The 12,483-nt window shown below is 35.5% G+C and overlaps 1 protein-coding gene across 1 annotated transcript in view; it reads right to left on the bottom strand.

Moving 5' to 3' along the window:
* LOC114359708 (uncharacterized) overlaps positions 1-12,483 on the bottom strand; it is a gene marked incomplete at its 3' end in the record, with an annotated part of 53,027 nt that extends 40,544 nt beyond the window's left edge. The window contains exon 1 of the mRNA XM_028314191.1: positions 12,258-12,483. Coding sequence (XP_028169992.1) covers positions 12,258-12,342 — 85 coding nt within the window. The remainder of the gene's footprint in view (positions 1-12,257) is intronic.

Genomic DNA, 12,483 nt, shown 5'->3' with positions numbered 1-12,483 from the left:
TATTTATTTTTTAACTAGCTGACCCGGCGAACTTTATTCCGCCTTAATGGCAATAAATAAGCAGACTTTTTTTTTATTTCGAACGGGATAAAAAGTATCCTATGTCCTTCTCCTGGCTCTAAACTACCTCCCTGACAATTTTCTTGAGTTATAAGTGGAGTAACTAACACGACTTTCTTTTATACAGGGTGGCCAAAACAGTGAGGTCTAAAAGAAAAATTTAGATTCCTTACATCAAGGTGTACCTAAATCACCCCCATGTATGTAATACGATTGTGCTTAGTTTAGGAGATAGAGTTAATTTTGTGATATTTTAAAATTTTGTGACCTAGTAGGCTTTAAACATTTTTATCTTTTTTTTGGGGTGACTTTTCTCAGATTTCTTTTTTTCGACAGATTCGTTATTAATTGCAGATGTTTGAAAAAAATAATCACCTTCCTATCTTTGATCCAAGGTACAAAAGTTTTGCTAGAAACATTAAAATTATGCTTTTATCAGAACACTATCAAATTTTCAACTTAAAAGTTTAAGTAAAAAAAAGAACTTCCATAGGTCCAAAACCATTTTAAAAACTGCGCCGTTTCCTGAACATTCATAATAATACAAAAAAACATGTACTTAATGGGCCACTATTTCCTGTAATCGGTCCACTAAAGTGGTAAGTCGGAGATTCTGTTACATGTTTTTGACTTTCTTGGAGTGAATTAATATTGGGAATCCTCTAAGTTTACATTACGTAGAACAGATTTAGAGCAGTAACTGGATAGAACATGTTTTTATTCTCAACAAGGAAGGTCTTGCCCTTCATCACACCTGGTGGAAACTGATGATTAGGCTGAAGGTGGAAGGGAACTTCAACTACAGAGGAACTATGGCTTCCTACCTCCAAATTCCGGAACACATTGTTATTTTAAGTAAGTTTTAATGAACATAAACCAAATATCCCTCCTTCTTCTTCTCACTGTAGTAGGTATTTCAAGGGTAATAGTAAAATGTAACAACTGCCTCTGTCTTCAAGTGGTAAGAGGTAAGCTTCAGAGGTCCCGGGTTTGATTCCCAGTGGAGGTGAAATTTTCTGCTCGGTTTGGTTGGTGGTAGGGTTTGATCTAAGTCTGCCTGGCTAGCAACTCTATTTTCCTAAGTCTGTCACTATAACAATAATGTTAAAAGCATTACTGTATTCCGGCATTTGGAGGTAGGAAGCCATAGTTCCTCTGTAGTTGAAGTTCCCTTCCACCTTCAGCCTAATCATCAGTTTCCACCAGGTGTGATGAAGGGCAAGAGCTTCCTCGTTGAGAATAAAAACATGTTCTGTCCAGTTACTGCTCTAAATCTGTTCTACGTAATGTAAACTTAGAGGATTCCCAATATTAATTCACTCTAAGAAAGTCAAAAACATGTAACGGAATCTCCGACTTACCACTTTAGTGGACCGATTACAGGAAATAGTGGCCTATTAAGTACATGTTTTTTTGTATTATTATGAATGTTCAGGAAACGGCGCAGTTTTTAAAATGGTTTTGGACCTATGGAAGTTCTTTTTTTTACTTAAACTTTTAAGTTGAAAATTTGATAGTGTTCTGATAAAAGCATAATTTTAATGTTTCTAGCAAAACTTTTATATCTTGAATCAAAGATAGGAAGATGATTATTTTTTTCAAACATCTGCAATTAATAACAAATCTGTCTAAAAAAAGAAATCCGAAAAAAGTCAACCCAAAAAAAAGATAAAAATGTTTAAAGCCTACTAGGTCATAAAATTTTTAAATATCACAAAATTAACTCTATCTCCTAAACTAAGCACAATCGTATTATATACATGGGGGTGATTTAGGTACACCTTGATGTAAGGAATCTAAATTTTTCTTTTAGACCTCACTGTTTTGGCCACCCTGTATATATAGATTAGTAAAATAATAATAATAGCCCTACGTTAACATTACCGACTTCCGCCATCGGGATACGACAAGGATAATACAAAATCATGCAATCTAGTTAATTAATTTGACATGTATCATTTTACTGTTCCGGGTACCATGTCACATTTTTATTCTTAGGATAAAAATGAAATGGCCATAGAAAAAACAGGAGTTGTAATTTTGGCCAATCCGAATTTTGAATCGCATACAAATATTTATTTTCCCAATTCGCATAATACTTCCTATGCGCATGATGATATGAATTGAAATTCTAATGAACTAATAAATACGTGTGGAAACGACTGCACATCAGACTATACATATTTATTGCAAATTCTCCCGTATTACAAAAAGATAAGACGCCTCGGTGTTTAGCCGTCATGAATTTTTTACTCAAATGTCTTTCATTATTAAAATGATGCCATTTTAATTGATTTATAAATATACATCCTGAACGACCTTCCCACTTGAAGTTCTAAAATTAGCGTCTACCCACATTTTACCCTAAACACACGCTAGTAAAAGGCAGCTTAGTAAGACTCGGTTTCCACCAGGGTTGCATGATTTAAATCTAGATTTTTATTACATGATTTTTTAAAATAAAAATCACTGATTTAAACCAATGACCGAAATTGGAATTAATGAAAGGCTGGGAGTTTATTTATATTATTCAACTGTAATGTTCGAAAACAATGTTAATACATAGGTATGAAATTGTCGTTTTGTATGGAGAATCTGAAAAAAAATACTTTTTCCATACAATCATAATTGCAGCTTATAGATAACCACATACATTTTTTTTGGCGGTTTTTCCAGCTCTATACATCAAGTCTACGTAAATAATACAAAATACAAATATTTTCCGTACCAAAAACTAAAGAAATGATCGCAAAATGTAATAAAAATCAAATTAATAAAAAAATCTGATTATTTTGATTAAAATAAAAAAACATGTTTTTTTTCCACCCTGGTTTCCACCAAGGCGGAGCGAAGCGGATCAGAGCGGAGAAGTGCTTTGGTGGAAACCGGCCCGGAGACTGACAAATTGTTGAGGATGTCTATGTCAGCCACCTATTAAGCCGGTCACTCATGATTATTTTTAATTGAAATGCAGGAAATAACCGTTCAGTGTACTGGTATCGACCAGGGGCACTAGGAGGCAGTCGCGGGTTCGATTCCCTTCAGGAGCTGCGCTTATCTAACCAGAGTCGTGGTATTGTACTCATAAAAACTCATTTATTTCTGCAAATAGGCTTTAAAAAAGCACTTTTATACGTCCCAGTATTAACCCTACCACTACCTTCAGGACAATACTTAAATGGACCAGTGCTGAGAAGAAGCAGCGCAAGAAACTCAGTCACTAATGATTCATGCAGCATTCATAATATTTTCATACGGTATTTCGTTTGACGTTAGACTTCATGGGATTTCTTATAAAATGCGTGAAACTTTTTAAGATACCATCTTGATGATGATGATGGAGTTATAAATATTTTACAATTAAAGCGCCTATTAAGTGTAACATTTTAAAAACATATTTTATTTATAGTACACAAATTGATATTTAATAAACTAATGAGATTTCAACTTAATTAATATTATGATTATAATTTTTACTGACTTGATAAAAAGGGAATTTTTACGTTTAGGTATATTGTAAACTTCACAACTTTAGTTACATGTAAGTACCTACGTTTGATATTTAATTTCGTCGGATGGGCAATTTAGCTAGGAATCGAATACAATAGTAATTTAAAAACAATTTGATGCCGTTTTTTGCTCATTGCAACAATAGCATTTGTTTCTTGTTTGCGAATTGCAATTTAACACCATGAGAACAATTTTTACCCTACTGCAGAAACGTGGGTCATGTTTTTTTGTTTATTTCATTCTGAACTTGTGAGAATCAAATATCAAGAATGTATTAGTGACCTAAGAGTGAAATAGGGCTGGGAATTTTAAAAAGTATATTATTAGTGGAGTTAACAACACTGTATCTCATTTAAACTTCCTATAGTGTGTTCACTTGACGTAATATGACAGTCATTCGGAATAAATGTTTTACCTATCAATACCTAAGCATAAAGAACTACATAGGTATATGTAGTTTATTAATCGTAGACAACTTGTCAATGAGACTCCAAGCAAACATATATATCTTTTTTATTTGACGTGTACTGTACACTTCTTATCTGGTCAATATATTATGACATTGGACGTAAATACGTACTTCTGTTCGCGCACGAGCGAGCGATATTGATACTACTGTTCAATGATAAATTCTATACCAATATAAAATGCCTGCAATTCTGTCTATTACGTACACGCATAAACAGTTGAACCATTGATTAATTGGTATCAAATTACCGTGAACGTTGTCCCAATTTATACATCAACACTCAATATTTTTATTGATTTTCGGAGTTCGTTAAGCAATTGACAGTTGAAGATCAGTTAGCTACATACAGACAGATATAGCTAAGCAAAAGACCTATGTGACTTTTAATAAAGTTCCAGAGGTAACTGTCCTCCATACCACACCAAGGGCTGACCTTCCACCAACCTTCGAAAGGCACTAATTAGATTCCTGATCTGTGACACTAAAAACTTCTTCCAATTGCAACGATTAACGCCAGATCCCACAGTGTACATGGACACGGTAAGCTTATCTTTTAAAAAAGTAAGACGTTGGATATAGTCTGGTCTGTGAGCACGTAGAACAGGGATGGCGAACCAATGGCACGCGTGCCATTGATGGCACGCGCCACAATATTTAGGGCACTCCACCAATGACCCCAAAATTCACTATGAAATAAAATAGCAAATAATTGTTTTGAACCCTCTCTATTGTATTGTGCCACATCAGTTGGCGCCATTGTAGGGTAAGGTGCTATAATGCTGTCATTCGCCAGTGGGGCCACTTGTACGATGCTCCCTCATTGATAGCATTTTAAGTGGCACGTCTACGACTACATCAAAATTGTTTTTGAAAAGTGGCACGTTGCTACATAAGGTTTGCCATCCTTCCATCATCCTCCCCGGTTCGCCATCCCTGACGTAGAATTTTGTCCAATGACTCCAAGCTACCCATCCTTATAAAGGCACTAATTAACCGATATTACGGTCATTAACCGATGTTTCAACAGCTCGCTTAGTCTACTTTAGCTACTTTCATAGCCTAATGTCATATGGAATCATGCTATGGGGCAAAGCTGCAGATTTTGAAACAATATTTATTTTGCAAAAACGTGCGATAAGATACTTGTATAAAATGAAAGCAAGAGCGTCCCTTAGAGAATTGTTTAAAGAAATTGGCATTCTCACGGCCGCTTCACAATACATCTTAAACTGTATTCTATTTATNTTTTTTTTAAAGAGATAACTTGGAATTGTCATTCTCACTAAAATGTCTCTGGGGTGGTGGCGTAGTGAGGCGGGTCGTTACATTCCCTCTAATATGGTCGAGTGAAGCGATGGCTGGTTCACTCGTCATGTCTGTGAACAGGCGCTGCTTTCGGGGACTGGTCAATCCAAGTTATTCAAATTTATGTATGCGAGTCATTTCTACTAGTACCTTAATATGTAAGTCTAGATATTAGCACGTCACTACCTTGTTTAATATACCACGCAATCTTGTATACCTACCCATTCTTATGAAACACCATACAAGAATGCATGGTAAATTCAGTGAACTGCTCCTGAATCGAATGTACCTACTACTACTATTTCTATTTATTTATATTAACCGGCAGACAGTGGTGACTGAGTTTGTTGCGGCGCTTCTTCTCAGCACTTGCCAAATGTTGGTCTCGAAGCGCTGGTAGGGTAAAAAGATTATGAGACATGTAGAGGCTCCTTAAGAGCATATTTTATGACGATTTGTAAGAACTATTTATTAGTCTAAACAAATAAAGAAATTTTGACTTTGACTTTATCGCTCGCGCGTAATTATGTTGCTAACAATTCGACGTGGTCACAGACCGGGCTTTAGATGATTAAACTTTATTAAAAGGTAATAAGGTATCTAATTCAGCAAAATGAGGCTAAATTGGGTTTCGGAGAAAGTGGTCTACCTAATGATATCGAAAATATTCTCGAGTTCCACAAAGCTAAGAAGTAGCAAACAAAACAAACTCAGTCAGTGGCAGTGCAAAGTGTCATTTCAAGATGTTAGATACAGGAAATGTATGGTATGATGTCAGTTAAAAATAAATAAAAAATATTATATTAAATATGCTTTGGTGGCCTTTTTGAGTCGGTCACAAAACATTAGCGCATACTTTAAAAATACACAAAAGATATTTAACTGGAATAGTGTAACTATTTAGTTATTTAAAATGGCAATAGTATATTTTGTTTTATCAAAGAATGCCATATTACATATTTTTAAATTAAGAGATACAAATCTAATCGTTGTGTACCTAAGCACATTTAAGACTGGACCTACTCCATCAACTTCAACTGTGTACTAAACAGGAAAACAACATAAGAATCCAACGCAATCAGGTTTTATTGTTGACGCATTTCAAATAATCAACTTTTTTTGCATCAACAAAAAACTTACACCAGTTTTTGCAAGAATGCAAAGTTGTAACTTAACAATTTAGTCTCAGATAAGTGATAGCTAGCGAAATATTATGAGTTAACAAACTTAACAACACGCTAGGCAAATATATGGTTTCTCACTTTGTCAAAGTCTCAATTTTATGCCCGAAGGCTAAACAAACTGAGATACAGCCGCTCGGGCGTGCGGAAATAAGAAAATATCTTCGGTTTAAAATAAAGATGTATTTCTGTGTTAAATGCCCAGATGGCTATCAAAACATAATTATGTACTTCCAAACTAAAAACAAAAGGTATCAAAAAGAGTAAAAGTATAAAAACATAGAAAAAAATATCAAAAGAGGTTGGTCCACCTACCGGTTCCCAACATCCTTCAATTTTCGGTTATGAATCTAAACTCAAGTAAGTATAACTCAAGAATTGGTTCAAGCCAGTGTATTTATCTCGAGATGGAATCGAGAGGGAAGAACCATTTCCAGCAGTGGCGGTAAAGTTACAAGTTGGTATGGCCGATAATTATGACGTTCAAAGGTCACACTTTGCCATTAGGTGAACACGCAAGTTCCTAAAAAACTTGAGACAATATCAAAAATGTGATGTCTACGACTCCAGAAATAGTTATCTGTAAGCGATAATTCATCCAACAATCACCAGAAACGCCCCCTACTTAGCTACTGTGTGGACACTAGATAACGGGCAACCAGTCTGAAGTACCTACCTACATTAAGTGACTCAATACAAAAACTTTCCCTTATCAGAGCCCTTAATGGGTCGCGATTTGCTACTGATAAGTGGAGGTATGTACAAGTTCGATAAGTACGAGATTCTTTTCTTTGGGGGTACCGATAAGTTATCTATATCTGAAAGAAAATAGATGGTCATTATTACAGATAAATTTAAGGTATCCGATACATGTATAATCCTGGTAAAATTTGGGACAAAAGCTTTGTTATTGTGAAGCTAAGTTTGGGAAATAATGAACTGAAAATTCTTTGTACTTTTCTAGATGCGTCCCCCAGACTGGACTTTTTGTCTTTATTGCAATACTGGTGATACTGGTTTCGATACTTAGTTTTCAAACGTATGTATGTAATGCGTATGTTAAGGTCGTAAAGATATCGAACGAAACCGTCTCCATTATGTTGTTTTATTTTTATGAACTTGTAATGTCGCGGTTTAAGTAACCACCTTAAAGGTCGAACCAGACGGATGCTCTTGGCGTAAAGCCCATAAGGAAAATAAGTCGGAAAGCCTTAAGACTCTATAACAAGCACGAATATAAAGCACTATTCATGTCTCAGATTTACTTTGCTCACCGCCCCGGAACAACTATACCGCTGCTAGAGTGTCGAGAAGCAACTGCAAAGCGCTGTGCGTTCGATTTGCTGCTTCACTTAACCAAGCATAGTTTGTGAATACGGGCGTATGAATTCATATAAACAGGCAGGGACTACCATACCTTGACTGGGCATTGGCGCTCGACTCAAATAGCTACTTTAACCAACATAATCATGAGATCTAAAATGTAGACCAGTCAAACTAGATTTCGATTCCAATTAAGTTTTCGCCATGTTATAACGGTGACAGATTCTGATGTGAATGCTTTCTAAATTTGTGATGATGCTATGCATGGTTGGCTTCATGCTGCTACATCCGACGAGGAGTCTGTCGTCTGACATAGATTGCAGTGGAATTTTTGTTTTAGTGATCTTGTTTTCGTTCCATATTGATGGGAAGTACGATAACCCGCAGAAAATATAGTCCGCGCAAACGAAAAGACTAACATTAGTAATATTAATCGCCGTGTGGTGACGGCAGAGTAGAATACATTTGTCACCAACCCCTACTCTTCCCGCGGGTGTCGTAAGATGCGACTTAGGGACTACTACACATCAAACAGAGAATGGGCAGCAGCGCTCTCTGAAAAACATCAATCTTTTAAACTGCGATCTCCAACCCGCCTGCTAAGCGTGGAGATTATGGCAAAACCCTCCACTATAGTGGAGGAGGCTCATAGTCCAGCAGTGGACTGTAAAGGGCTGTTGATGAGTAATATTAATATAGGTCTGACTACATCCCCGTTGAATAAAACCTCAGATCATTCTATGATCTGAGAATAAAACTAGATTGCAATGCGAGGCAGTATAACATCATGAAGTATCTCTATGACAGTTCTTTATCAGTTCTTAGTTAGCTTAATTACATAATTACCTTAAAAGTCCATAGATAAGAGCTGTAGTTTGTTCTTTTAGTGCCCGAGAGTTAAATCCTCTGCCTACACAACTACATAATTATAAAAGACTTCGTGCGCGTGGATCCCGTTTTACCCCCTTAGTGGTGGAGTTTCGTAAAATCCTTTCTTAGCGGATGCCTACGTCATAACAGCCACCTGTATGCCAAATTTCAGCCAGATCCGTCCAGTGGTTTGGGCTATGCGTTGATAGATCACTATGTCAGTCAGTCACCTTTGAGTTATTTTAGATTTGATGCGTGTATCTTCATTCCTGAGTAAAATAGGGAACAAAGGCCAGTCAATACGACAATTGGTGCGTAGCCTCATCAATGCGTAACCATTTATGTTTTGATACACAAGGGCCCAACATTTCGTAACAACGCATTGTCACGGGCGTAGTTCCGAGAACACATTATGTACAGACACATCTGACTATACACATTTTTGTTGCAAAATAGCCCGTATTGCAAAGGGGTAAGACAACACTGGGTTTAGGTTGATGTGCTGCCTGCACATGGCATGTATAGAGCGGTAACCCAACCACAATAATTAAGAGCTGTGAGCATGTGACGTGTTAACGAAGCTATTACCCATTCGGAAACAATGTTCTAAGCGGACTGGATGGGTTAATTGATAGTTATCCAGTAAGTACATGCTTACTAGCTAGTTAAAATGAAAAACTTGATGAAGATTACCAACCAACTAGGGTTCCGTTCCGGTAAAGTACAATGGATGCTCGTCGTCATCAATAAAGGGAGCAAAAATAGTTATCTGACTATACTATGATCCTTTCAGTAAATAAACACTACTGTCACGGGAACTGCATAGCCTTTCGATCCAAAAACACGATTTGTGTAACAAAATGTAATTATGAGCTTTAGTTATAACTGAGTCTGATTGCAAGCCTGACCTTCAGTAACCGTTTCATTAGTCTTATCTTTTATAGCTAGATTATAATAATTAAAACAAACGGTCGTGTTTGTAACCGAATTCAATGTTAAATTCTCGCCATCTCGACGAACCCCGTTGGACAGACTCGAACAATTGTTCTAGAAAACAGAAGATATTGGGATATTGGTTTCAAGCATTGTAAAACTAAAACGAAAGATAGCGTGACGATTTCAATGATAGTACAAGGTTATATTTTCTAAATTGGCTTGCCTACGTCAAATCCTATCAACGAATTCAATGTTGTCGAGGTGCCGATAGTCATTGATGGCGCAGTGATCAATGAAAAGGCGGGAAAGCATCAAAAGCTGAGACAGTAGAAACCACAACCGCCTGCACCAATGGCATCAATCTTAGATGAAAAAAAATTATTTTTGCATTTATGTATTCATTTTATTGTGTTTGAGTCTACATAGTGCATCATTTAGATCGTTTCCTATTAGTATAAAAAAAAACTATAAATACTTTCTATTCTAATGAAAAATGGGCGTGTTCTGTTCCCTTCTGTAGCAGAACGTGGGAACAGGGAAGTTCCTTGATACTTGATAAAATTAGTCTTTAAATAATAGAGAAAAGATGACCTATTTGGAGTAATTTTGCTGTCTTGGACCTCATAACACAAAATCCAATTTAAACAACTAAAAAGCATTAAAAGCTGTTTTAGCGGCTGCAATATGTATTAGCGGCGAATAATTAAGTAATTAATGGAAATCCGATCTAGATTTATTTTCTAGTCTAGGAAAGTCGCCGCGCGTGTCTAATAGGCTAATCTTTAAAACCTGATTTTACACGGCTTTTCACAAATTCATTGATTTACGAAATTTACGAGAAGTTTCGTAATATTACGTATCTGAGAGAAGCCAATGATTTGTCATACCGTAAAATATACGAACATCGTGAAAAACCATTAAGCCATTAATGCTTAAAAATTTATAGGACCACGATTATACAAATTAGATGAATAGAAACTAACTTTAAAAACAGGCCAGACTAGTCTTACAGAATATTAGTATCAAGGATCATTTAAATTACCACAACTAAGATAAAAGGGTAAAATACTCTTTCCTTCATTATAATACTATGATTATATCATGAAATATGATGATGGTCGTTTTGGACAATATTTCGGACATCATATCTAACTAAACCAATGAATGATCGACTCAACCCCTCGTAAAGATAATTTAAATATCAATGAAGCAGCGTAAGTTAGATGGACATTTTTACAGCTAATGTTTATGTCAGCTCACAGAAAATGTGGGTGCAGTTTGATATTAAGTTATGCCAGCTGATTAGAATGTTCAGATTCATTATTAAAATTAGTTTAAATGAATGAATACAATGAAAAATTAAATATAAAATGTCTAAGGATAAGGTACCTATTATTAATGAGTTTATCATCTATTAAACTTAGTTCTTGAGAAATAAAACTTTATCATTTTCTCTTGCACCTCTAAGGCTTGTAAGTTTATGCTTTTCATTATATTCTTTCCATTATTTTTTTATTGCCATGTTAACTAACACAGATGATTCATAATGAATGAATTATGTTTACTTAAGAGAAACTGTCATGACATGATTTCTACGAACACTAAGGGCATGGGGTTAAATGTTAGTAGGAGTACATAACCCTTGATAAGATAGGATAATGCGGTGAAGTGATTGTCACCGTGTCACGAAACAATGATAAAATCATATCAAAAATAGTGTGTTATAAAGGCATAAAGTTTTAACATAGGTGTCTTAGTTAATTCTTTGTTGCAATTATTTTTTTCTGTTAATAAATAATGTAAGAAATATACTAACTACAGACAATCACTAAAAAAAAATACTGTAGTGTTTAATTTACACCCAGATGTGGAAATGATTGAAAAATCACACAGCAATTTACCACAGTTAATCACATTATGAATGTGTATTCCACTATTCCAAGAATTGCATTAAAAATCAATGAATCATATCAATAAGTTGGAGAATTACTAAAACTAGTTTAAAACTTTAAAAAAGTTGCCTTGCATGACTTTGACTTTTAATTTAACTGCAAGATGAACACACAATTTGAATAAAACAGATGTTTCTTATATTATCTGAATATCATAGGATCTAGAACCATCTTTAGTAAGTAACAGATGTTTACTACACCTAGAGGTAAATGTAAAGTTCACAAACTGAGTTGCAAAATAACTAGTTTTGAACTTATACTAGAAAATGGGGTAATCTAATAATTATGAAATATTCCATAACGACTTTTACAGATACGAAGGCTGTGCAAACAAAAGAGCAAGCAATGTGCAAGGTATGTGGCGCGATTCGTGGTACTCTAGCCAAAACATATTTACTTACAGATAGTACTTAGAATTTTTTATAGAAAACAAGTCGTGACCTAGAAATATTTTGTAAGGTTGCTAGGCTTCGAGAAAACTCGAACAACAGCCTTAAGTCCACGCTAATTGTTAAACTGATTATTTCTTCATACACATCTCACGATCCTACGTCATCGCCGAGTAAAAGCCAAGTTTTAATAGGGCTCAACTTCCAAGACTGTCTCTGGGAAAACGATACTTTGTTTTTAATGCGTGTGGGTTAAACTCACCTTCTGAGCTGAAGCTAAAATAAACTAGCAAAATAACTGCGACCTGCAACGATTTCATCTTCATTTTCACACGAAAGATATCCATAGCACTGTCTTTGAACAAAAACTAACTTAGTTTCGCGTACAAATTACAAGTCACTCAAATGACGAGCACGGTTTAAGTTGAGCGGACAGCGAACGAACGAACGAACGAAGCAACGGTTCCACACTGCCCCACACGTTTCTT

This window comes from Ostrinia furnacalis, unplaced genomic scaffold (assembly GCF_004193835.3).
Source record: "Ostrinia furnacalis isolate ACB-3 unplaced genomic scaffold, ASM419383v2 OfSCF4624, whole genome shotgun sequence".
In the NCBI taxonomy this organism is placed as follows: Eukaryota; Metazoa; Arthropoda; class Insecta; order Lepidoptera; family Crambidae; genus Ostrinia; species Ostrinia furnacalis.
Note: the sequence above shows the minus strand (reverse complement) of the source record. Positions and strands in the feature narration are given on the sequence as shown.